At 42.7% G+C, this 27410-nt stretch overlaps 1 protein-coding gene across 4 annotated transcripts in view; it reads left to right on the forward strand.

Moving 5' to 3' along the window:
• The window catches only part of dhx15 (DEAH (Asp-Glu-Ala-His) box helicase 15), a 150360-nt gene that overhangs the window by 26659 nt on the left and 96291 nt on the right, over window positions 1-27410 (forward strand). For 2 of the 4 annotated variants that reach the window (XM_068037393.1, XM_068037412.1), the window contains exons 2-4: window positions 17940-18297; window positions 21226-21419; window positions 22937-23096. In XM_068037393.1, the coding sequence (XP_067893494.1) occupies window positions 17940-18297; window positions 21226-21419; window positions 22937-23096 (712 nt within the window). The remainder of the gene's footprint in view (window positions 1-17939; window positions 18298-21225; window positions 21420-22936; window positions 23097-27410) is intronic. The other 2 variants (XM_068037402.1, XM_068037422.1) reach the window with 1 other exon arrangement.

Genomic DNA, 27410 nt, shown 5'->3' on the forward strand with positions numbered 1-27410 from the left:
CAGTTTGTTGCCCTACTACTAGAAATAGAAGTTTTTAGGCTTTTAGTTGAAGTCTAAAATGAGAATTTAGTTGTGTGAAATCTCTTGCACAATTGGAGCAAGCTTGATGGTCAGATGACCTATTGCTGTTTCTATGTTCCTATTCCTGTTTTTGTTGTGTTACAATCAGGTGAGGAGCGTCGAAAGGTTCCCCTTTTGTCCCTTTCCTTGTTTGATGGCAACAGGCTTTATTCCTTTTTTAAACAGTGGATTTGCTTACCAATTCAGTGCATGTTTCACCTTTTAGGTGCTATGATCATAAAAGAGCCAATCGGACAGATTTTCTTTGGTTTAAACAAGAAATTAGTTTATTGTACTCACCTGATCTGAGTAAAATAGTAAAACTATGCTCCAACTTTCTCTCTCTTGAAGTCTTTTTTTTTTCTCACTCGTACAACACACACGAGAATCGCACGCACACAAATAGGTTAAGAGTGATGAAGAATAGTTTGGGTTGGATTAGAGTCCAGAACAAATAAAAAAAAAATAATATACAGTCTGTATAGTCTGGTAATTCAGTTGTCTTGCAGCTGAATTCATGGTTTTGCAAGCTGTGTTCCTATTCCTATTTTTGTTGTGTTACAATCAGGTGAGGAGTGTCGAAAGGCTCCCCTCTTGTCCCTCTCCTTGTTTGATGGCAACAGGGTTTATGCCTTTTTTAAACAGTGGGTGTGCTTACCAATTCAGTATATGTTTAACCTTTCATGTGCTATGATCATTAAAAAGCCAATCAAACAGATTTTCTTTGCATTTGCAGCTGGTCCTCCTGGTTTAGGGTTTTCTTGGAGACATTGATGTAGGTGACCTCTCTGGGGTCTCTATCGATGAAAGACTTGGATGTTCTGCAATCGCAGACAGATTTCAAAAACTTGCAATGTTATCTGGCGAGAGAGAGAGACAGCCCCACAGGGATCTTGCACTGGTTAGCTCTCAAAGCTTGTCTGCTATGTGTAACAAAAACTTCCAAGTTTACACAGACTGGGGAGACTGTCACATGGTTTTCTCAGTACCTCTTTATTTTTTAACTTTAATGAAGTCCAAAGGTCAGCTCCTATTATTTTTTTGTGTTCTAAGAAGCCAAATATCTCTCAGGTTGGATTATTTCAGTGTTTACTTCCTGGAGGTACGTCTCCACTAGTGAATGCTCCAATGTCCTGCTAACGACGGTAATCTTGGATAATTCACTTAACTATTCAAGCCATTGTGTTGGATGGGAGCTTTTTAGACACGTGTCTCCACTTTGATGTCCTTGAATGTGAGGTATTTCAATACAAATTGTGGTGGCCATCTAGGCTGCCCGCTTTTTAAAAGTTAAATGTAGGATTCCAGATTTCCTGCGTTTCCAATCAGTTTTTTAAAAAAAATTATTTTATTTAGAGATGCAGCACTGAAACAGGCCCTTCGGCCCACCGAATCTGTGCCGACCAACAACCACCCATTTATACTAATCCTACAATAATCCCATATTCCCTACCACATCCCCACCATTCTCCTACCACCACTAGGGGCAATTTACAATGGCCAATTTACCTATCAACCTGCAAGTCTTTGGCTGTGGGAGGAAACCGGAGCACCCGGCGGAAACCCACACGGTCACAGGGAGAACTTGCAAACTCCACACAGGCAGTACCCACAACCGAACCCGGGTCGCTGGAGCTTTGAGGCTGCGATGCTAACCACTGTGCCACCCTAATGAATTAAAAACCCTCAGCATAGCATGTTTTCTTGACGGTTGTCACTAGGAAATTAACAGTGGCTGGTTTTGATGACCTGAATTAATTTGTTTACTTTTTTTCAGAGCCAAACTACTAGAATTTGGTTTCTGTTTTCCACACTTGAAAACTCTTGAGAGTGGAATGTAAACTCAAACGAACACACCAGTGAATAGCATAAGAACGTTACATTGGAAATGGTATAACCAGTTTAGAGATCTGGGTTCCTTAGCAAGGCTTGCTAAGATACAATCATTGATAAATTATTAGAGATCCTTACCGTTTCTCATTGAGTTAGTCAAAGCCCTAGCAGAGATGGTATTATTTAACCTTCAGCACCCCTTTTCATGTGAGCTGTATTTCTGAGGAAAATAACCAATGCAATTTTGCGAAGTTGTGCCAGATCATTTTTTAGTTCTCCGAACTGACGAAGACCCTTTTGTGTGTTTAGATCCCCTTTGCTTCTTTTAGAGTTTGTTCTGTACAGATTTTCTTTTTGCTATAATTTATCTAATTTAGTTTAAATGAAAGTTGCCAGCTGGATCATTTATATGTTCGGGTCTTTTTCTGTGTCACAGCTCATTTTCTGCAACATATTCATGGTTTGAAGACTAACAAACTGATGTTTGTGGCATTGTGGCCTATGTATAACATAGTGAATGCACTGATAAATAAGCACATGGGCTTGAGAGTCCCTTAATATTGTCGGAAGGAATAAGCCAAAGCAGTGGCGATAGCAAAGGCTCAAAGAGGACTATTTACCTCAGCCTGGTCATGGAACTCAGGGCCGTGATTGAGTTTCGACTTGACAAGAAGCTTTTCAACCTCAACAGGCTGAGAGCCAAGACTAAGGTAACCCTCCGGCAAATCCACAACTTGCAATATGCCACGACTGCGCAGCCATGACCCAGACTAAGTGACATTCGGACCACCCTTAACCTCTTCAACTCCGCATACAAAAGGGTTGGCCTCTCGCTCAACAACGGCAAGACCAAAATCGTCCTCCATCAGCCCTTCTCCAGACAAGCATCTGCACCTGCAGCTATTCATGTTGATGGGAAAACTTTAGAAGTCATTGAACACTCTCATATCTCGGCACCTACCTTTCTCAAAAGGTCAGCATTGAAGTGGAGATCCAACGCAATCAACTGTGCTAGCGCAGCCTTCCAAAAATTGTGCAACCGTGTCTTTGACAACAGAGATCTCCAAAAGAGGACAAAGGCTTTAGTCTACAACACTGTTATCGTCACCGCCCTTCTATATGACAGAGAGACTTGGGTCACCTACCAAAGACACCTCCAGCCCTGCAGAATTCCCACCAGCAGTGCCTCTGCAGGATACTCGGTCAAGTGGGAAGACAGGTGAACAAACTCCAGCATTCCCATTGAAGCCAGTTCTTTCAGCATTGCAACTATGATTATGCAAAATCAGCTCCACTAGTCTAGATAAGGCATCCCCATACCAAATAATCAGCTTCTGAAGCAGATCCTCTTCTCGCATCTTAAGGATGGCACCCAATCTCGAGGAAGATGGAGAAAGCATTTTTAAGGACACTCTTAAATCCTCATTGAACAGGGAACATATTGCAATTGCATGGGAGGATCTTTTCACAGATTGCATCATGTGGCAGTGCCTCGCCCAACAAGCTGCAACACGGTCGTAAACTCTGCTGTGGAGACGTGACAAACGCAGAAGGGGAGAGAGGGAGCAGAAACCTGAGTTGAGAATTTCCCTTCCTCAGTTAATGCCACTTCTCTCTGCCCAAAGATCTGTGGCTCCAGAATTGGCCTGTGGAGTCACCTGAAGACAAGCAAATCATGAATGCCTGGTAGACATCATCTTTGTTTCGAGGGATTGACAACAACTGCAAGACAGCACAGGCTTAAAGAGGATGCAGGATAAATTAGCGTAGAGATTATATGGACCAGATTTGACTTTTAAAAGACAACACATGGTAGGGGAAAAGGAAGATGATGAAAGTTGCACAATTTTAAAGCCTTGGAAAAGAATGAGTTAGAGGAGGATATGCTGTCATGAATCTTGATTTCAAGATAGCGTGGATACAGGAAGGAGTGTGTAAGGTGTCACATTTGGAGCCAAGCAGGAACATAAGACACATTCCAAAGCAGTGTCCAATTTGTTGTGAAATTGGGTGTATTTACTGTATTATCAACATGTTATAGGAAAATTACTACGTTTCAATGTTATGTTAATATTCTGCATGTCACCTTGAAATTGCTGCGATCACTGCTGACAGTATTTCACCTGGGGTGTAATATTTTTTCAAGATGCACTATGTTTGAAGGACAAATCTGCAGTTGTGTATTTCAAATGGATGTAGTATGATGTTGATTAACTGCAAATACTACTTTTGCAAATTTGGTAAGACTCTGCAGTCCACGTGGCCAGTTTTTAAACGAATGCTGTTCAGCTCCCTTCCTGTCAAATATCCAATTCTGTGTTTAAATATCTGCACAGTCTGCCCTCCAGGAAACCCATTCTGGATGTGTAAAGTTGATAAATCTAAACTCTGCATATTTCTCAACTTTTATACCTATTTGTGGCAATCTCAAAACATATTGAGGTGCAATATATCTATTCCTTCGAGAATCTTGAAGGCTTGAATAGTGCCTCCATTCTTTTTTTTTTATTCATGGGATGTGGGCGTTGCTGGCTAGGCCAGCATTTATCCTAATTGCCCTTGAGAAGGTGGTGGTGAGCTGCTTTCTTGAACCGCTGCAGTCTTTGGGGTGTAGGTACACCCACTGTGCTGTTAGGAAGGGAGTTCCAGGATTTTGACCCAGCGACAGTTAAGGAATGGCGATACAGTTCTAAGTCAGGATGGTGTGTGGCTTGGAGGGGGAACTTGCAGGTGGCGGTGTTCCCATGCATCTGCTGCCCTTGTCCTTCTGGGTGGTTGCGGTCGCAGGTTTGGAAGGTGCTGTCTAAGAACCTTGGTGTATTGCTGCACTGCTGCCACTGTGCATTGGTGGTGGAGAGAGTGAATCTTGAAGGTGGTGGATGGGATGCCAATCAAGTGGGCTGCTTTGTCTTGGATGGTGTCGAGCTTCTTGAGTGGTGTTAGAACTGCACCCATCCAGGCGGAGAGTATTCCATCACACTCCTGACTAGTGCCTTGTGGATGATGGACAGGTTTTGGGGAGTTAGGAGGTGAATTAATCGCGGCAGGATTCCCACCCTCTGACCTGCTCTTGTAGTCATGGTATTTATGTGGCTGATCCATTTCAGTTTCTGGTCAATGGTAACTCCCCATGATGTTGATAGTGGGGGTTTTAGTGATTGTAATGCCACTGAATGTTGAGGGGAGATGGTTAGATTTTCTCTGTTGTTGGAGATGGTCATTGCCTGGCACTTGTGTGGTGCGAATGCTACTTGCCACTTAAGCCCAAGCCTGGATATTGTCCAGGTCTTGCTGCATTTCTACATGGACTGCTTCAGTATCTGAGGAGTTGTGAATGGTGCTGAACATTGTGCAATCATCAGCGAACATCCCGCCCACCCCATAACCTCCTTTTGAGTAATGAATCTCGGGCTCTTGAATCTCTTTCCACAGCTCAGATGTCTTAAGCTGGTATTAATTTGGTTGCCTTTTTCAGTATGGCCTCTGATGCCTGGATATCCTGTAGAGTGAGGATCAGAACTGTACACTACTCCCATGTATGACGATATTAGTGTCACCTATTCATTATCACCTACTGGGATATATGCATTATCCCTCCAGCTACATGCCTGAAGATCCAGTTAGCTTTCCTTACCGCTGGCCCACAGTGCACAGTTTGTTTCAGTGGGCTTTGCTCCCCCTATCCCTTGGACCCTTTCCTATCCTATGGCACAGAACTGTTTTAGTCCCAATGTCTATTTCCTTTACCAGTTCCATTTACTGTGTCTGTGTGTGTGTGTCTGTGTGTGTGTGTCTGTGTGTGTGTGTCTGTGTGTGTGTGTCTGTGTGTGTGTGTCTGTGTGTGTGTGTGTCTGTGTGTGTGTGTGTCTGTGTGTGTGTGTGTCTGTGTGTGTGTGTGTCTGTGTGTGTGTGTGTCTGTGTGTGTGTGTGTCTGTGTGTGTGTGTCTGTGTGTGTGTGTCTGTGTGTGTGTGTCTGTGTGTGTGTGTCTGTGTGTGTGTGTGTGTCTGTGTGTGTCTCTGTGATGTACAAATGGCATCTTTTATTTCATTTGCTTGCTCCCAACAGTTGTGAACCCCTAACAAACAAAAAGTTGCCTCCTAACATACACAGCTTTCTTCCTATTCTTAACTCTAAATCATTTATATTGACTAAACACTAACAGCTTCAGCACTGATTTTCCTGGCACTTGGCCATATTGATGAAGCTCCACGTCAGAAGTTTGCCTCCTGTTCCGTCTCTTCCTACTTTCTAGTCGAATCCGTTCTATACCACAAGATAAGAAGCCTTGCTGAAGTCTATCATATACATCAACAGACTTTCCATTATCAACAAGATTCATCATCCCTTTAAAGAACTCTGCTACATTTGTGAGGCAAGACCTACCTTCCACAAATGCAGGCTGATTCTATCTTTCCTTTCCAGGTGCTATAGACTCTTTAACAGTTCCTACAGATTGGAGGGTAACAATGTAACCCCACTATTTAAAAAGGGAGGTAGAGAGAAAGCAGGGAATAATAGACCAGTCAACCTGACGTCTGTAGTGGGGAGAATTCTAGAGTCCATTATCAAAGATTTTATAGCAGAGCACTTGGAGAACAGTGGTAGAATCGGGCAGAGTCAGCATGGATGTGCGAAAGGGAAATCATGCTTGACAAATCTACTAGAATTGTTCGAGGATGTAGCTAGTAGAGTTGATGAAAGACAGCAAGTGGATGTGGTTTATTTAGACTTTCAGAAGGCTTTCGACAAAGTCCCACATAAGAGATTAGTGTGTAAAATGAAAGTGCATGGGATTGGGGGTAGTGTGTTGCGATGGATAGAAAATTGGTTGGCAGACAGCAAACTAATAGTAGAAATCAATGGGTCTTTTTCCGAATGGCAGGCAATGACTAGTGGTGTACCTCAGAGATCGGTGCTAGGACCGCAGCTATTCACAATATATATTAATGATTTAGATGAGGGAACTAAATGTAATATTTCCAAATTTGCAGACGACACAAAACTGGATGGAAGGCTGAGTTGTGAGGAGGATGCAGAGAGGCTTCAGGGTGATTTGGACAAGTTGAGTGAGTGGGAAAATGCATAGCAGATGCAGTATAATGTGGATAAATGTAAGATTATCCACCTTGGTAGCAAAAACAGGAAGGCAGATTATCATCTGAACTGCTATAAACTGAGAGAGGGGAATATGCAACCAGAACTGGGTGTTCTTGTACACAGGTCGCTGAAGGTAAGCATGCAGGTGCAATAGGCGGTAAAAAAGGCAAATGGTATGTTGGCCTTCATAGCGAGAGGAATCGAGTACAGGAGCAGGGATGTCTTGATGCAATTATACAGGGCCTTGGTGGGGCCACACCTGGAATATTTTGTGCAGTTTTGGTCTCCTTATCTGAGGAAGGATGTTCTTGCTGTAGAGGGAGTGCAGTGAAGGTTTACCAGACTGATTCCTGGGATGGCGGGACTGACGAATGAGGAGAGTTTGAGTCGGTTAGGATTATATTTGCTGGAGTTCAGAAGAGTGATGAGGGATCTCCTAGAAACCTATAAAATTCTAACTGGACTTGACAGGGTAGATGCAGGAAGGATGTTCCTGATGGTGGGGGAGTCCAGAACCAGGGGTCATAGTCTAAGGATACAGGGTGAACCTTTCAGGACTGAGATGAGGAGAAATTTCTTCACCCAGAGAGTGGTGAGCCTGTGGAATTTGCTACCACAGAAAGCAGTTGAGGCCAAAACATTGAATGTTTTCAAGAAGGAGTTAGATATAACTCTTGCGGCAAAAAGGAATCAAAGGATATGGAGGGAAAGCAGGAACAGGTTATGGAGTTGGATGATCAGCCATCATAATGAATGGTGGAGCAGGCTAGAAGGGCCGAATGGCCTACTCCTATTTTCTATGTTTTTATGCTTTATTACCTCTTCTTTCAGGACACATTCTTATGCATTACTTAACACAGATGTCAAGCTCAGTTATGTAGTTTCCTGGATTGTCCCAGTGCTTTTGATGCCTTGTTATTAATTTTCCAGCTCTTTGTTGCTCCTTCCATTTCTAATACTCCTTAATAAAATGTCACAAGGTCATGTACGATGGAGAAGACTTCTTTTGGAGTCTATCTGGACCTGGTTTCTTTTCTTGTCAGTGGCTGATCAGTACCTGAAACTGAAACTTAACATTTGGTACTTCCTCTGCCTCTGTCTCTGCCCCCACCCCCAACCAAGGAATCCAGTTTCTACTTGGGAGCCTGACCTTTTCTTTCAGCACAGAAGAACTTGCTCATGTATACTTGCTGTCCCTTGATCAATTGCTGTCTTGCCACCTTTGAGATCTTTCAGTGGCTCCACTATTTAGTTTTTCCTCGGCTTGCTGTAACTATATTTGTAGAAATACTTCATGTTTTCTGCTTTCAGAACCTCCCTTTCTTTTTTTTAACTCTTATACATTCATCTCTGCCTATCTTGTTACCTGCAACTTTTTACTTTCAGAATTATTTTATTTTGCCTTTATTACCCACATCACTTTCATTGTCACTGACCAGGCTTTTCCCATTGTCCTTCCTCTCCTCATGGTGTGTATTTGTTCTGTACTTGATGTATAATGTTTCTAATCACCATCTTGTTCTCTCTGATCGTTCTGTCAATTTTAATTGTACTTTGTTACTTCACTGCAAGCCTTACCTTAAATGCTATGGCATATTGCAGTCACTTGCCAAAGTGTCTCGGATGTATTCAGTAACAGCCAGGAGATGATAGTATATCAGGTCTAAAAAGCACCCTTGCCATGACCAGTTGTTGCATGTGTGAATCCAGTATTGGATCTAGGATCAAATTTCACTCCTTTTGCATCTATAGATTTCCAATTCTATTCCAGTTATCTACAACAGCTTCATCTGTTGCTATAAACTCTTCTGTTCTTTAATAACCTGTTCTTCATCTAATTCGTCCCCCGAACCTAATGCAGCCACCCAAAGTTAGTTTGCTTTGCTTTGTGTTATATCCCTATTTATAATCCTATCTAAACCCAGACTAGATTGTCTGTTATAATTTAGGTCTCTTTCATATAAAAAGCTGCACCCCAAACCAAAGGTGTCTTAAATTTCTTAAAGTAATCTGTATCTCAGTGTGTTTATCTAACGAGATCTACTAACGTGCCCATTATATTTCACTTCAGCAAGGCTAACTGGACCTCCCATTCTATTTGAAATGCAGCAACTTGCATTTGTAAAATACCTTTTAACATAATAAAATGTTCCAAAGCACATCACAGGAGTACAATTGGGCAAAAGTTTTACACTGAGGCACATAAGGTATTGGGGCAAATGACCAAAAGCTTGGTCAAAAAGATAGGTTTTAAGGAGCATCTTAATGGAGGGGTGAGAGGTGAAGAATAGGGAGGACATTCCAGAGCTTGGGGCTAGAAGGCTCAAGGCATGGCTGCCAGCTGTAGGGTGAAGGAAGTTGGAGGGGGTGCACAAGAGACTAGAGTTGGAGGAACAGAGTTCTATGAACTACCATTAGCATCCAGAACATTCTGTGGCCGTTTGTCCCCAGAAATCTAGTTAAGAAAAACACATTTTGCCATGTGACACAATGCTGCAAACCTTTTTACCAAATAATATTTTTGAAGCATATATGGTGATCTAACTTATCTTCATTAAAATGCTAACAGACCTGTGGTTTCCAGCATTTTCTGCTTTTGTTTCAGATACTTGATATTCACGTGCAGAACTTTTAAGGCATCCATTTCTCTTACCGGTTCCTCATGTTTCGTACACTGAGCGCATATTACACCTGTACCACCTTCAGTGAGCCCCTGCTCTGTACTTTAACTTCTACCTTCTTTATTTTTTCTGCCAGCCATTTTTTTTTTTTTTACTTTCTAGGTCTGCGCAGTTTGCCCCTCTATCCTGGGTTATTAGTTTGAATCCTCGTCTGCCTTATCCTTCAGTAAGGACGTGAGTAGTGGTACAATTCAGTTTAGCCCATTCCATTTATAGAACCTTTCCCTGCCCCCACAGTATCCTACACTTCGCTGTCTTAATTTCTATTCCTATAGCCTTTCAAACCTCCTATGCTCCTTATTGCCTTGTATATATTTAAAAAAGTATTCTTACAAATGAGGTCTTCATCCATAACCTCAGTGTCGTTCCGACATCATCAGCATGATTGAAACATGGCTGATTCCTTCCTGACTCTGTTGAGCTACATCTATCATCATAGCTACCTCCTCCACTCCTGTCAATTCTTCCATGTTGAAGCACCTCACATTCCTTCATGGTCCTCCTCTACCATCCTCCTAAACCTCTTCATGACTTCCCAAAAAAAATCTTATCCCTGCTGCATTCACTCAGCTTCTGCACTCAGCAATTCCTTATTCCTGACAGCCAGCAACTATAGTCGTCCTACTTGCCTTCTGAGTTATCCGTCCTCCTGTTCTAGCTCAACTTCATCTTGCGTATAAAATCTCACCACACCCAGGACCTATATCAACCTCCACATCCAAGGTTATCATCGCCAATTAGACTATTTGCATCTCCTTTGATCTGATATTGACCCGGTCAACAATCGGCTCACTCCCACCATTGGTGTCCCTACCAGAGCCTGAACAGTTGGTCACCATTGGCTGCTACCTCTTGTACAATAGCCGCCTTTGTGACTTCAAATGTAAGGGCTGTAGTGTCACGTGCATGTGGCTCATGACTAGTGTAATTGGCCGCTGATCTAGCTTGATCATCTTCAGTAGTTTTTGCTTGTCCTTCTATGACCAAAACCACCATCTAATCTCGAATCATCCTAAGGGCAATTCTAAGCTTCACATCTTGCTGCAAACTGTCTCTTAGCTTCCTTGGTATGTGCTCTCTATCCTGATCTCCTGGCACTCAATGCAGAGCTCGTGGTCTTCCAAGTCTCTAGAAATTGAGGCTAACTGCTTGGCATCTCTTTTTAAGGATAGCCTGATGGTGGTAACGATTGTGGCATCAGAGCCAGCTTAAATTGTGTATTGAGCTGACATCCATATTGCACTTTCTAGGAGGAGTCATTGAAAAGTGAAGCTGAATCTCTGGCTAAAAGTTAATTTTATCTCTTTCCCTGCTACTCACTGGGAGCAAGAGATAATTGTAGTGCCTCTACCACTGTGGATATTTTCATTTCTTCAAATGTGAGGAATGAGACATATCCCTGGTTTTCCTCAAGTACAAGTATTTGTATATCTTTTTCCTCAGTACAGCTGTGTGTTGTGTACCTATCATAACCTCTGCATCACCAACTCGTTCTTTCACACTAAACCCTGTCACCAGGTTTCATGGAGGCACCCAAGATCGTGTCGTTGGCACCAGCTAGACCTCATTGTCACAAGGCGAGCCACCTTAAACAGTGTTCAAATCACACGCAGCTTCCACAGTGCGGACTGCGACACCGACCACTCCCTGGTGTGCAGCAAGATTAGACTCAGACCAAAGAAGTTGCATCATTCCAAGCAGAAGGGCCACCTGCGCATCAACACGAGCAGAATTTCACATCCACAGCTGTTACAAAAATTTCTAAATTCACTTGTAACAGCCCTTCAAAACACTCTGCCACAGGGGATGCTGAGACCAAGTGGGCCCACATCAGAGACGCCATCTATGAGTCAGCTTTGACCACCTACGGCAAAAGTGCGAAGAGAAATGCAGACTGGTTTCAATCTCTTAATGAAGAGCTGGAACCTGTCATAGCCGCTAAGCGCATTGCACTGTTGAACTACAAGAAAGCTCCCAGCGATTTAACATCCGCAGCACTTAAAGCAGCCAGAAGCACTGCACAAAGAACAGCCAGGCGCTGCGCAAACGACTACTGGCAACACCTATGCAGTCATATTCAGCTGGCCTCAGACACTGGAAACATCAGAGGAATATATGATGGCATGAAGAGAGCTCTTGGGCCAACCATCAAGAAGATCACCCCCCCACCCCCCCCCCCCCCTCGAATCTAAATCGGGGGACATAATCACTGACCAACACAAACAAATGGACCGCTGGGTTAAGCACTACCTAGAACTGTACTCCAGGGAGAATGCTGTCACTGAGACTGCCCTCAATGCAGCCCAGCCTCTTCCAGTCATGGAAAAGCTGGATATACAGCCAACCAAATCGGAACTCGGTGATGCCATTGATTCTCTAGCCAGCGGAAAAGCCCCTGGGAAGGACAGCATTACCCCTGAAATAATCAAGAGTGCCAAGCCTGCTATACTGTCAGCACTACATGAACTGCTATGCCTGTGCTGGGACGAGGGAGCAGTACCCCAGGACATGCGCGATGCCAATATCATCACCCTCTATAAAAACAAAGGTGACCGTGGTGACTGCAACAACTACCGTGGAATCTCCCTGCTCAGCATAGTGGGGAAAGTCTTTGCTCGAGTCGCTCTGAACAGGCTCCAGAAGCTGGCCGAGCGCGTCTACCCTGAGGCACAGTGTGGCTTTCGTGCAGAGAGATCGACCATTGACATGCTGTTCTCCCTTCGTCAGATACAGGAGAAGTGCCGTGAACAACAGATGCCCCTCGACATTGCTTTTGTTGATCTCACCAAAGCCTTTGACCTCGTCAGCAGACGTGGTCTCTTCAGACTACTAGAAAAGATCGGATGCCCACCAAAGCTACTAAGTATCATCACCTCATTCCATGACAATATGAAAGGCACAATTCAGCATGGTGGCTCCTCATCAGAGCCCTTTCCTATCCTAAGTGGCGTGAAACAGGGCTGTGTTCTCGCACCCACACTTTTTGGGATTTTCTTCTCCCTGTTGCTTTCACATGCGTTCAAGTCCTCTGAAGAAGGAATTTTCCTCCACACAAGATCAGGGGGCAGGTTGTTCAACCTTGCCCGTCTAAGAGCGAAGTCCAAAGTACGGAAAGTCCTCATCAGGGAAGTCCTCTTTGCTGACGATGCTGCTTTAACATCTCACACTGAAGAGTGCCTGCAGAGTCTCATCGACAGGTTTGCGGCTGCCTGCAATGAATTTGGCCTAACCATCAGCCTCCAGAAAACGAACATCATGGGGCAGGACATCAGAAATGCTCCATCCATCAATATTGGCGACCACGCTCTGGAAGTGGTTTAAGAGTTCACCTACCTAGGCTCAGCTATCACCAGTAACCTGTCTCTAGATGCAGAAATCAACAAGCGCATGGGTAAGACTTCCACTGCTATGTCCAGACTGGCCAAGAGAGTGTGGGGAAAATGGCACGCTGACACGGAACACAAAAGTCCGAGTGTATCAGGCCTGTGTCCTCAGTACCTTGCTCTATGGCAGCGAGGCCTGGACAACGTATGTCAGCCAAGAGCGACGTCTCAATTCATTCCATCTTCGCTGCCTCTGGAGAATACTTGGCATCAGGTGGCAGGACTGTATCTCCAACACAGAAGTCCTCGAGGCGGCCAACATCCCCAGCTTGTACACACCACTGAGTCAGCGGCGCTTGAGATGGCTTGGCCATGTGAGCCGCATGGAAGATGGCCGGATCCCCAAAGACACATTGTACAGGGCGGCACAGTCGCGCAGTGGTTAGCACCGCAGCCTCACAGCTCCAGCGACCCGAGTTCAATTCTGGGTACCGCCTGTGTGGAGTTTGCAAGTTCTCCCTGTGTCTGCGTGGGTTTTCTCCGGGTGCTCCGGTTTCCTCCCACAAGCCAAAAGACTTGCAGATTGGTAGGTAAAGTGGCCATTATAAATTGCCCCCAGTATAGGTAGGTGGTAGGGAAATATAGGGATGTGGTAGGAATATGGGATTAGTATAAATGGGTGGTTGATGGTCGGCACAGACTCGGTGGGCCGAAGGGCCTGTCTCAGTGCTGTATCTCTAAACTAAACTAAACAGCGAGCTCGCCACTGGTATCAGACCCATCGGCCGTCCATGTCTCCGCTTTAAAGACGTCTGCAAACGCGACATGAAATCCTGTGACATTGATCACAAGTCGTGGGAGTCAGTTGCCAGCGTTCGCCAGAGCTGGCGGGCAGCCATAAAGACGGGGCTAAAGTGTGGCGAGTCGAAGAGACTTAGCAGTTGGCAGGAAAAAAGACAGAGGCGCAAGGGGAGAGCCAACTGTGCAACAGCCCCGACAAACAAATTTTTCTGCAGCACCTGTGGAAGAGCCTGTCACTCTAGAATTGGCCTTTATAGCCACTCCAGGCGCTGCTCCACACACCACTGACCACCTCCAGGCGCGTATCCATTGTCTCTCGAGATAAGGAGGCCCAAAAGAAAAAAAGAAAGTACAGCTGTGCAGATGCTGTGCTTTGGTTGTGACTTGGGGAAATGTTTTTGTTGCTTCTCCCTACTGCGATCTGTGTTCTGACGTGCTTCAAAGACTAATTGTGAAAAACTGAGGGGAGAGTGTAGAACTTTTTAACTCTGGGCCCCAGCAGCTGATGAGATCATAGCAAGCAATTTCAGTCCTGTCTTCTGTTCTAGATGCCCTGACAGCCTTCCTTTACCCTCCCGTATTAATGCCATCTGGATCATTGCAACTGATGACCATTTGTGATGTCTCCATATGCAGCCTTATAATCTGGTGTGTTCTCCTCCCCACCTCATCTTGGAGCTTTGAAAGTAGGAGTCGGTACTCGAAATTTATTTTCCTATCCAAACTGATGCTGAAGTTGTGCTGTGGCTGCATTGGAAATTAAACTGGCAGTTCAAGGTATCCTGTGACACAAAGGCATAGGGCTACTCTTAATATGGTGCTCAAGGAGCCAGTTTCTCACATGTAGCAGAAGTTATCCCAAAGTGTTATATATTCTGAATTTGCAGTTTTATCTCAGAAGTCCGAAATGTTCGATACAGATTGGAACATGAGATTTTCTTGGGGGTGGAAAGAGAATGAGTTACTGGAAAATCTCACCATGTTCTTTTGGACTTAGACATTAAATAGCATTAATTTTATGTAGTACAGTCTTCTGATTTGTCCATTGTGTTTGTGCCATAAAATTTAAATGGAGTTAAAGCATGACCAGAGTTTATTGGTAGTCTACCTCTTATGACTTCCCATGTATAGCAAGTTTTGTTGGCCAAACAAATTATTAAACTTTTAAGCTAACATTTAATTCTGTTGCAGGACCCACAGATGTGAAGTTGGTTAAGTAAGTGGTAAGGATACTGAAAAGTGAAATGGCATACTTGACTGGGATAGGAAATGATGCAGTGAATCATGTTGCATTTGTTCTTCTGCAAGGCATTAATGGGGGGAAAAGAGCTTGGAAACACCGAGTTGCAATTCTTATCTAATGCATTTTAAGAGCCACTGTGGGGCTCTTTATTTGTAGGATGAAAGAGTTTGAGCTGAATATTAATAGTGAATATGCTGCTCATGGCCCTTGCACAGAATAGCATTTTTAATGCCTTTTACTGCTAGTATAAATCTGTATTGGGGGAAGGCCGATTTTCAGTATGATAAAACAGGATTTGGCCAAAGAGGACTGGGAGCAGCTATTTGTAGGAAAGTCTACATCAGACCAGTGGGAGTCATTCAAAAAGGAAATAGTGAGAGTTCAGGGCCAACATGTTCCAGTAAAGGTGAAGGGTAGGACCAACATGTCCAGGGAACCCTGGATGTCAATGAATGTAGAGCACTGGATAAGGAAAAAAAAAGGAGGCTTATGGCAGATTCAGAGGGCTGAAAACCGAGGAGGCCCTAGTGTAGGGGGGTACTTAAAAAAAAAAGTAATTAGGAGAGCAAAGAAGGGACATGAAAAAACACTGGCGGGCAAGATAAAGGAAAATCCCAAGGCTTTTTATAAGTATATTAAGGGCAAGAGGATAATCGGAAAGAGTAGGGCTTGTTGGGGACCAAAGTGGCAATCTGTGTGTGGAGCTGGAGGACATGGGTGAGGTTTTAAATAATGAATTTTCATCTTTGTTCATTATTGAGAAGGATGATGTAGGTGTAGCGATCAGGGAGGGGGATTGTGATATACTTGAACAAATTAGCATTGAAAGGGAGGAAGTATTAGCAGTTTTAGCGGGCTTAAAAGTGGATAAATCCCCAAGCTCAGATGAGATGTATCCCAGTCTGTTATGTGAGGTAAGGGAGGAGGTTGCAGGGGCTCTGACACAAATTTTCAAATTCTCTCTGCCACAGGAGAGGTGTTAGAGGATTGGAGGACAGCGAATGTGGTACCATTATTCAAGAAGGGTGATTATTTATTTATTTCGAGATACAGCACTGAAACAGGCTATTCGGCCCATCGAGTCTGTGCTGACCAACCACCCATTTATACTAATCCTACACTAATCTCATTCCTACCACATCCCCACCTTCCCTATATTCCCCTACCACCTACCTATACTAGGGGCAATTTATAATGGCCAATTTACCTACCAACCTGCGAGTCTTTGGCTGTGGGAGGAAACCGGAGAACCCGGCGAAAACCCACGCGGTCACAGGGAGAACTTGCAAGCTCCGCACAGGCAGTACCCAGAATCGAACCCGGGTCACTGGAGCTGTGAGGCTGTGGTGCTAACCACTGTGCCGCCCTTATTGAATGGTGGAGCAGGCTAGAGGGGCCAAATGCCTACTCCTCCTATTTTTATGTTCTTATGATTTGATCACTCTCTGGTTTGGTTGTGAAAGCTTCTTTCTGCTTAGTCTGGCCTTAGATAATAGTGTAGTATAGCTCTCTTTTAGATCATCCTACACAGAAAACATAACTTTCTATTCAGCCTAGAAAGACCTTGGTATAGCCAGTCTCCCTACTGAGAATTGGGTGCTAGCTTAGAAGAAGTATTTGTGCTCACCATGCTGACTTGGCTACCATTGGCCCTTGACATTAACTCCTCCCTTTCCCAAAGTTCAGCAGCATTGTCAAAATGCCATTTTTAGGACACCAGCATTTATTGAGCAGTTTACTGCAAGTGGCAACCTAAATTATGTGATCTGCATTATAGCTTGAATCCACAAGCTACAGACTGAGTGGTGACAGCATTACCAGTGTACCAAGGCTGGCAGTAGTTGCTGCAGTTACCTACTGTTTGTCTACTTTAAGGCATTTCATAAGATGGGGCTTGAATATATCATAAAGTTGCATGATTCATGCGTTGCCCAACTATTTTCTTGAAAAATAGAACCTTTTTACTACTTTTTTGAAAATTCATTTTGATATGGCAAGTTTATGAAGAGAAATGCCTTTTTAGTCCATACTACCTTATCCATCCAAGATAAATTCCGCAGCTCCTTCCCGATTCGAGTATTGAACTGTTTATTGATCAATTTCAGAGATTTACCCATACTAGCCTGTTCCGAAGTCCATTCCATGTGTCAAATGCTGAAGAACTTCCTGACATTGATTTACTGTGTGCTAGTTTGAACTTGTACACCTTTCCTCCAATGTCATGGTTTAATTAGAATAGTGTTCTGGATTTACCTTTTCTGCATCACTTACCAGCTTTATACCTTTTTGAAGTCCCTTCTCAATTATCTCCTTTTGAGGCTACAGAACCCAGGTTTTCTCCATATTTTCTTATGATTCCTTATGGCTGATGCTCGGAATCAACTTTATGGTACTTCCATGTACTGCCTCCAAGGTTTGTGTGTTGATCAAAGTACATTATTTGAACTGCAGTCTGACCAGAGTTGTTTAGTTTTGCATGCCTTTTACTGGTGCTTTACTGGTTAGGCTAATGTAGTTCAGCATTCCTTACTTTGTTTGGCACTCTGCATTGATTGGATGTGATACTCCCTTTGATTTCTCAACTTGACTCTTTTGACATACAAAATTTTGAGAAATTTGTTATTTTGAAGTCTGATCGGGAGTAGGAGTTAAGATGGCATGAGTGAGCCAATTTTGGATTGAAGAGTGATTTTAAATAGTCAAATATTTGGCAAATTCATGCAACATATTTACAAAGTTAGAATGTCAAATAATTTGCTTATAGACTGAAATTGTAATCTTTGAAGTACTATACCCATTATTTGTTTTAGCACCAATATGACTAAAAGAACAAATTTTAAGAATGCGAGTACTTGTATTAAGGTAACTAGAAGTTAAATGTAAACCTTTATTTACATTAGCAGGAAAGATAGAGACCGAGACCGTGACAAAGATTATGATCGTTCAAAGGACCGAGATCGGGACAGGGACCGGGACAGGGACCGAGACCGAGATCGGGACCGAGAGAAAGATTCAAGGAACTTGGCCAATGCAGCTTTAACTACAGGAGGCGGCATGCCTCTCATTACAACTCCGGCACTTCACCAACAGGCTATCAATCCATTTACCAACTTGCCCCACACTCCACGCTATTATGAGATCCTGAAGAAGAGACTTCAGTTGCCTGTGTGGGATTATAAGGAAAGGTTCACTGAAATCCTGACCAAACACCAGTCCTTTGTACTAGTTGGTGAGACTGGCTCTGGAAAGACAACACAGGTTGGTAATTTTTAATTGATAAGAAATTCAAATTGTCCAGTGATGTGTGAATTAACTGACTTCGATTTAAGAGTTGATTGTACTTAACTGACTTGTCAATGACTCACATTATACAAAGGGGAGGTAATTGAGAACTTGGGAGGAGGAAATGAATCGTGTTCTATACAATAACATGATTTGGTTATAACACAGGACTCAAGTGGTGTGTGCCTTGTGATGACCTTTTAATCAAAAGTCCGCTGAGCCGTGGACCACATTGTAGTTTTTGGAACACTGCAGCATAGAGGCCTACTTTAGGTCGGGAAAAAGAACCCGACTGAACCACAGTGGGACCGGTCCGACCCGGTCCGAGTCCCTCCGACTTTGCCCCGAACCTGACTCGACCTGACCCCACCACTACTCAGCACGGCACGGCTCAACCCGACCATCCCTTTACTTACCTTCCTGACATCGAAGCTGCAGCGCATGTGTGTGACGTCACTCGCTCACTGCGCAGACTCAGTTTTGTCCCGGTCTCCCAGCTCAGATAAGTTTTTTTTTCATTTTTAATACTTGGCAGCAGAGCACTTACTGTGTATGGCTGGCCCAGCCCGACCCGAACCCGACACATGTTGTCTGGTTCGGGTCGGGTCAGGCCCATCTTCCGGGGCCCGCTTTCAGGCTCTGGTTGGGTAGCAGGCCTTTACTTCAGCATGCATGGTGCATAGGCAATGAATTTAATATACTTCACCTCTGGACTGTGCGTGACATATGTGCATGGATGCGTTCAGTTTATGAATGATTTATGAAATTATTTGGAGAGCCTTTAGGTGTATTATAAGTGGGTTATGATCTGTTTCCACCCAACATACCATTTGCTGGTGGAGAGGATGAACAAGCAACCTGCCATCAGGGTAGTTAGCATTAAACAGACGACAAGGAGCTATGCAAGATCCTTCTATTTATCCCTCTCCCTATTCTCTCTACTCAGCAACTCATCCTGGTGCTAGCCAAGATCCTAATGCCAGTTATAATTGTGAACCTAATGTATTGTTCCAGTAGTGTATCAGAGTAATAACGATGGACTCAAGATAGTAAAGAATAAGAAGTCATTTGGTCCATATTAATTCATCCATCCAATGACACTCTCCAGTTCTCTTTTCCTCCAATCCACACTAAATGTTTAGTTGTTATTTAGCTGATTCCAGTAGACTCCCAGTTAACAGTAATCTCCCTCTCCCTCTCTCTTCGCGCCCCCCCCCCCCCCAAACATGTTCCACTTTCTTGAAGTTAAAAAGAGGCTTGAATTGAAGAAAGAGGTGAATAATTGAACTGTAAAAGCTGACTTTCTTTATACTGATGTGCCTGTGGCACCTTTGGAGTACCATTAGGTCACAAAAGGTTTCATACCTTGAAATGGATGCAGCTTAAAACCAGCTGTTACTCAATCTTGTCGAGAGTATTTTTGCTCAGACTGGAAACTGCTGAACACTGTATTTGTGTTTCTTAAAAAAAAAATCAACCTGCATTTCATATTATCACAGTTTGCTATAATTTTAACTTTGCTGCCAACTGTGCCTTGAAAGACAGTTATTAAAGAAGGAAAAGAAAAAAGAAAAAGCCAACTGCACCGTTTGATCTCATTCCCTGTTTGTGCTGATACAGGACTGAATCTACTGAGCAATGTACTTCAGAGTAAATGTAGCAGTGACGAATCTGGTTCCATGTCAATATGGGGAGTTACTGTAAAGGTTCCACATTGATCCAGCCAATGTTCAAATGATGGATGGGCCATTGATCAAATGAACCTTTTGTTTTTCATGTCCACTGGACAAATGGTTCCCCTGATTCAAAAATGGATTGGGAATTACTAGAATGCCTGCATTGGATTTTAATACTTTGTGGATTTTGATCTGTGAAATACAAAGCTCTTGAGGGTGTTTTTTTTTGAAGAACTGTGGTTTTATATTTATGGTAAGCTAGCAACCTCAGTTTGCCTGATTTAGGGGAATTACCTTGAACTTTTTAGCTGCCTCTTTTGGGTCTCCCTGTCTGTAGATGCTGTTCCCCAGCTAAAGGTAGTGTGGGGTCAGCATGTAGCTCTGCCAATAGCTCTGTGCGCTGCCACTTGGAACCATGTGAATCTGTGGGGTTTTCCATCCCTGATAAATGCCTCTAGTTCATAGCTGCCTTGAAGGACTGACCCAAGTCCACCATTTGTGTTGCCACTAGGCCACCTACTAAATGGAATCTTCATTCTAGCACCTAGGCTTCGGCAGCATTTGCCATTACCTGTGAAGCACTGAATACCTTTTTTAAGTGGCTTCCTACTTTGTGCCCTTAATGGGTAGTTTCACTAGGCAAAATCACTTTTGTCTGAAAAATTGTATAATAAATGGGGCATTAAAGAAAACTGTCCATTAACAATGAGTGTTTACCAGAATTGAGCAACTTAAGTCATTAAGATATTCTTGTGTTTCTCCCCATCTATTTGAATGCACAATAAATTAATCTGTAATGTACTGATTTGCATTCTATACCTCTAAGTGTGTGTTACTTCAGTTTCTGTTGTTTACAGTCAGGATTTGGCAGTTTACAAAAAAAAAAACAAATGCTGCTGGCTAAGTTTATGTCAGCCGTGGCAGCAGTGATTCCACTTAAGTATTTTGTTTAGCATACAGCAAACATTGTAAAAGATCACATTTGTTAGCAGTGGGGGGTGGTCTGTTCACAGAAAAAATTACTTTAGGCAACACAGTGGAGACACAAAATGTCGAGTCTACTGTGTGTGGGTTTGGGCCATGGGTTTAATCTCCTCCATTGAGTTACAGGTTTCTGCTGCCTTGCTATGTGGAATCGTGCAATACTTTAAAGAATGATGTACTTGTGAAAGTTGGCTGTGTGTAATGCTTGCATTGTTGTTGATTTGTGATTGAATTGGGTTGACAGATTCCTCAGTGGTGTGTTGATTATGTGCGGGCAGTAGTAGGACCCAAACGTGGTGTGGCCTGTACCCAACCCAGGAGGGTCGCTGCCATGAGCGTGGCTCAGCGAGTGGCTGATGAAATGGATGTGATGCTAGGCCAAGAGGTTGGCTACTCCATCAGATTCGAAGACTGCAGCAGTGCAAAAACATGTTTGAAGTAAGTGAACTTTTGTCTTTTTGTTGAGCACATTCAGCATAGTTTGAAATTTCCAATGCATGATCTATTTGCATAGAAGTGACTTTAGTGATGTTGATTATATACTTTTCCCTCCTTTTTAATTGCATAGAAACTTGAGAGTAGATTTGATGGACATTCTTGCATCCAAGCCCACTCACTCTTAACTTGTCTTGCTGCTCGAACTACTCCAATCTCTGGAACAAATACATTCATGTGCGTGGGAACGCCACCACCTGCAAGTTTCCCACCAAGCCATACGCCATCTTGACTTGGAACGATATCACCGTTCCTTCACTGTCGCTGGGTCAAAATCCTGGAACTCCCTTCCTAACAGCAGTGTGGGTGTCCCCCACGTGGGCTGCAGCGGTTCAAGAAGGCAGCTTACCACCACCACCTCAAGGGCAATTAGAGATGGGCAATAAATGCTGGCCTAGCCAGTGATGCCCACATCCCATAAATTAATTTTTAAAAAAATGTGTTGTCTATAATGAATCGTGAGCCCATAGAGTGCCATAGTTAAATAACTATGATTTAAGTCCTAGAGTCTTGTCTAGGCTCTGGTACTGCTTTTACTGTTAGTAAAATTTAATGATTGCATTTAAAATGTGTGCTTTGAAATTGGCAGGTGATCTTTCAAAAGTCCAGATTAACCTGCGTTGAATTCTGAGACTACATTAGATACCAGTTGTGCTTCACTGTTTGTTCTGTGGATAACAGCTAGTAATCTGTGGTTTATACACATGAACAGTTTTTTAAAAAATTGTAAATGTTCTTTTCTAAGAATTATGTATCATCGAGAGGAGAAATAGTTCAAGTCAGAGTACGGGTTAAAGCACTACCAGCAATGAAACTATGTGCTATAATTTTTCCTAAATGCTACATGGCTGGAATTGTGAAACTTAGTTTCCTCCCAGGAATATTAAAGATGAGTTATACTGGTTGCTGTTGTGAAAGTAAATATTGTGTTTTGGGACTGTGAGCCTGTAAGGGAGAACCTGATTGATTTGCCCTAACAGTGAGTGAGACTGTGTGGCAGGAGTGCAAACTTGTAAAATTTAGTCCTTTTTTTTAACTACCATTAAACCATTTGGTTTAAATGTGTAATCATGGGTAATCCATAGTTCACTACCATTATATTGCTTGAGCAGCCTCTCCAGACATACTGAGATTTAAAGAAATATTTTAAGTTTTTTAATATTTTAAGTTTAATAATTCTAAGCCAAGTTTTTTTAAAAAATGAAGTTTAGTTCTGCATTTTTAGGCTTAGACCGAGTTAGTGCGTGCAGCCAAATTTTTCTGCTGTATATAGGGAAAACCTTGCTGCTTCAATTCATCGAAATTGTTGATTTTAAGTTGTTGAAAGCAAACCTGTGGCATGTCATGGCTTTGCATCTTTGAACTATTTGATGCCTCTACTGGATTGCTCACTAGAAACTTCCCTTATGTGTAGCAGTATTTGAACACAACAGTAATCTGTTGCATTGCTTTGTTTCTAGGTATATGACTGATGGTATGTTGCTTCGAGAAGCTATGAATGACCCTCTACTCGAGCGATATGGTGTAATCATCCTTGATGAGGCCCACGAACGTACACTAGCAACAGATATCCTTATGGGTGTATTGAAAGAAGTTGTGAAGCAAAGATCAGATTTGAAGGTAAAAAGAAAATGGAGGTTCTGCTCATTGCAACTGTTTTTTCTGAGGCATAAGCTCAAGTTCAGACCAGTGTTGCCTGATGATCATTTGTCAACCATGACAGTAATGTTACAGCCTGAAAAATTAGGAAAGGAGTTTCTTTTTAAATAGTGCCTTTCCCGACCTTGAGACATCCCAAAAAACTTTACAGACAAAGTGAATGGTAAGCCACGATTGCAAATGTGGCTGTCCCATTTATTATAGTACAAACAACAATGAGATACATCATCAGATAATCTGCCTTTTTTTCCATAATGTTGGTTGAGGGAACACTATTGGCCAGGTCATATAGGGAACTCCCCCGCTTCTCTTTGAATAGCACCATGGACTCTTTAGCGCCCACCTGAGAGGGCAGAGTGTGGCTCGATTTATCTGAAATACATCACTTCCAATAGTGAACATTTGAACAAGTGTAGGTCATTTACCTCCTCAAGCCTATTGTGCCATTCAGAGAGATCATGGCTGATCTGCGACCAACTCCTATAGCCACCTATTCCCCATATCCCTTGATACCTGTGGTTAACAGAAATCTATCAATCTCTGTTTTAAAAATAACTACTTATCTACCATCAATTGCCACTTGCTGAAGAGTGTTCCAAACGTCTACCACCCTTTGTGCGTAGAAGTGTTTCTTAATTTCGCTCCTGAAAGGTTTGGCTCTAATTTTTAAACGATGCTTCCCAGACCTAGACTCCTGAACCAGCTGAAGTGTTTTTTCTCTGCCCTATCTGTTCCCCTTAATGTCTTGAAAACTTTCATCAAATCATGCTTGTATCTTCTAAATTCCAGGGAATGCAAACCTAGTTCATGCAATCTCTTCTCATAATTGAACCCTTGCAGTCCAGGCATCATTCTGGTAAATCTGTGCTGCACTCCCTCCAAGGCCAATATATTCCTATGGTGGTGTGCCCAGAACTGCTCACAGTACTCTAGCTGTGGTCTGACCAGGGCTTTGTATAGCTAAAGCATGACTTGTACACCCTGGTATTCTGGTCTCAAGATATAAAGGCCACCTTTCCATTAGCCTTTTTGATTATTTTCTGTACCTGTCTGTGGCATTTTAATGATCTGTGTACCTGGACTCCTAAAGCCTCTTTGGACCGTCGCTGTTTCTAGCTTTACACCATTTTGAAACTACCCTGTTCCATCCTTTTTAAGTCCAAAGTGGATTTGCTTACATTGAAATTCCATTTGCCAGAGGTTTGCCCATTCAATTATCTATCAATATCTCTTGTGTTATTAATAATTCATCACCAGACATCCCACAGCACAACAAATTCCTTACGTGCCATTAAGTCATGGACTCTCTTTCTGTGTTTGTCAGAATTGGATGATGCACTTTTTTTTCTTGCTACTTTCTTTCTCAGCTGCTATAACTGGATGATTTCCCATATGATCTGGAAGTTGTATACTGTGCATGTCCTCACAACCATGTACCTGATGGGCTACCAATTGTCCCACTTGCAATATTTGACTTATTAAGTTAAATGTGTATTAGCAAACAAAAAAATTGATGTTGGTAGATTTAAAAAGGGACGCTGAAGCAACTAATTTCTGTTTAATAAAAACAAGAAATGCTGGAACCACTCAGCAGGTCTGGCAGCATCTGTGAAAAGAGAAGCAGAGTTAACGTTTCAGGTCAGTGACCCTTCATCGGAACTGAAAATATGAATAGTAATGTGCACATATGCTGGAAGTATGAAAAGTACAATATTATATAAAAGTGCATGCAATAGGTCAGTCCATAGTGAGTCATTGTAAAAGCCATTTCATATTGAGTTCAACTTTCTCACTTTGAACAAAGTACTGATTTCAATAGCAAGTTGAGCTCATTTTGTCTTCTTGGATAACTTGTCTTTCTCTTAGGTCATTTGTGTTTGTCTTTTTGTCAAGCAGAGAGGGGATACTGAGTCTTATTTCTGATTAATCGCCAGGTTTTGAAAAGCATTCTTGTACTGTTAAAAGCTCTTAAAACATTGGATGTTGAAACTAACACTTCTATTAATCCGTCCACAATGCTTTCCAACATATATACGTTTTTCCTGCAGTGAACCATATCTTGGAAGTTATAAACAGATTGTGTGCACGTATTTAACATATAATCCTCCATATTGGAACAAATTACTGGCCTTTTCTCGCATAGCAAAAAATGAAAGGAAAGCCAATTTGATCTCTTGAACAAATATACAGTCTGACATTTTGCATAAATAAAATAAGTAGTTAAAACTTCATTGCACATATAGATATTTATCTATTGTGTTACAATTACTCCCAGATTATCACAAGCACTGCTTGGAAATGCTCCGGAGGACTCATCCCCTAGGTTGAATGGGCAAGTGAACAAGGCTTAACCCATCAATTCAACTCAAAGGAAGAATTAAGTCAACAGGGACTCTGCTGAGATCAGCCAGACTTTTGTTAGACAAATTTTGCCATGTCTGCTTTCCTTCTGTGTAAGAAATGTGGAAGTATGGCACTGAGTGTTCTTTCAAAAAGCCTTTCATACTGTCTGTACTAGCCAGTACAAGACACCAAATGATTTGTGATCTACAGATCGCTGCATGTGGTAATGACCAACCCAAGCTTTTGCTATGATCTTGCAATAATTGAGATGTGGACAGTATTTTTTCCTCTCGTCCTTCATCATCTTGAGGATAAAAAATGTATGTGACTTCCCCAGTGATTCAGTTGATTAAAGAAGTGAGCAGCTAAGTCCAACAGACAAAGATGTTTTTTTTTTTCGCTCATGGGATGTGGGCGTTGCTGGCTAAGACAGTATTTATTGACCATCTGTAATTGCCTTTGAGAAGGTGGTGAACCGCTGCAGTCCATGAGGGGTAGGTACACCCACAGTGTTAGGAAGGGAGTTCCAGGATTTTGACCCAGTGACAGTAAAGGAACGGTGATACAGTTCCAAGTCAGGAAGGTGTGTAGCTTGGTTCCCACCATCTTCTGCCCTTGTTCTTGCAGGTGGTAGAGGTCGTGGGTTTGGAAGGTGCTGTCTAAGGATCATTCATGAGTTGCTGCAGTGCATCTTGTAGATGGTACACACTGCTGCCACTTTGCATTGGTGGTGGAGAGAGTGAATGCTTGTGGATGGGGTGCCAATCAAGTAGCTGCTTTTTCTTGGATGGTGTTGAGCGTCTTGGGTGTTTTTGGAGCTCCCCCGTCCAGGCAAGTGGAGAGTATTCCATCACGCTTCTGACTTGCGTATTGTAGATGGTGAACAGGCTTTGGGGAGTTAGGAGGTGAGTTACTGGCCGCAGGATTCCTAGCCTTCGCGTCCATGGTAAATCCCACCCCCCCCCCCCCCCCCACCCCCAGGATGTTGGTAGTGGGCGATTCAGTGATCGTAATGCCATTGAATGTCATGGGGAGATGGTTAGATTCTCTTTCTTGTTTGAGATGGTCATTGCCTGGCACTTGTGTGGCACGAATGTTACTTGCCACTTATCAGCCCAAGATGTTATGTAAGTTCAATTCTTTAGTCTGTGCCGAAGATCTCATTCAGGATGGCAGTAATGGTGCTACAATTGACCTCAGCGTTCTGGATTAGGGAGGAGCAAGTTACCCAAAATTTATTATGCTAGTGCTTCATGATTTCTTTTAGGAGTGTGTATGTGTAGGCATTAGGTGAGGACAGGATGGGCTTGGCTGTGATGGCCCTTGAGGTCAAATATATTGTCAAAATTTACTGTCTGGGGTCACAGCAGTTATTTAGGTGATGCCTGTGGTACTACCCTAAGGTGGAGCTATTGACTAGGGAAATTTAACAAAATAATGCTAATTCACAAAACGACCCAAGAAGTGTGCTGATCTGCAATACGATGGATTAAAGTGCTGTTTTCCTTACAAAAATATTACATCCCGATTTGACCAATGGACATGTCTACGTACAGATAGCACTGTTGTAACCTGCTTCATCATCAAGCTATACATGACAAGTTTAAGAGAAAAACAGCATTTAAATACATTTTGCTCTTCAGGGCTATAGCTTCTATCTATGTTTAATTACAGTCTTTTGGGTTCCTGAAGAATTGCTCTTTAGAAGCTCTTATGACTTAACAAGTAGTCAGTTGCTACATTTTGCTATTTGGTAAATAAGCTTGCACATTAGATGCATAGTCATGCTTCATGCTGTGTGGTTAGGTTGTTCTGTTCTACAGGCAGTGGGAACTGAGAAACGTGAAGATTTACGTTTATGCTCAGTGGTAATGTTTCATTTTACAGCATGCAATTCTTCTGTTTGATAATGGAATTAATTTTGTTCCATGA

Source organism: Heterodontus francisci, chromosome 1, assembly GCF_036365525.1.
Source record: "Heterodontus francisci isolate sHetFra1 chromosome 1, sHetFra1.hap1, whole genome shotgun sequence".
Classification (NCBI taxonomy): Eukaryota; Metazoa; Chordata; class Chondrichthyes; order Heterodontiformes; family Heterodontidae; genus Heterodontus; species Heterodontus francisci.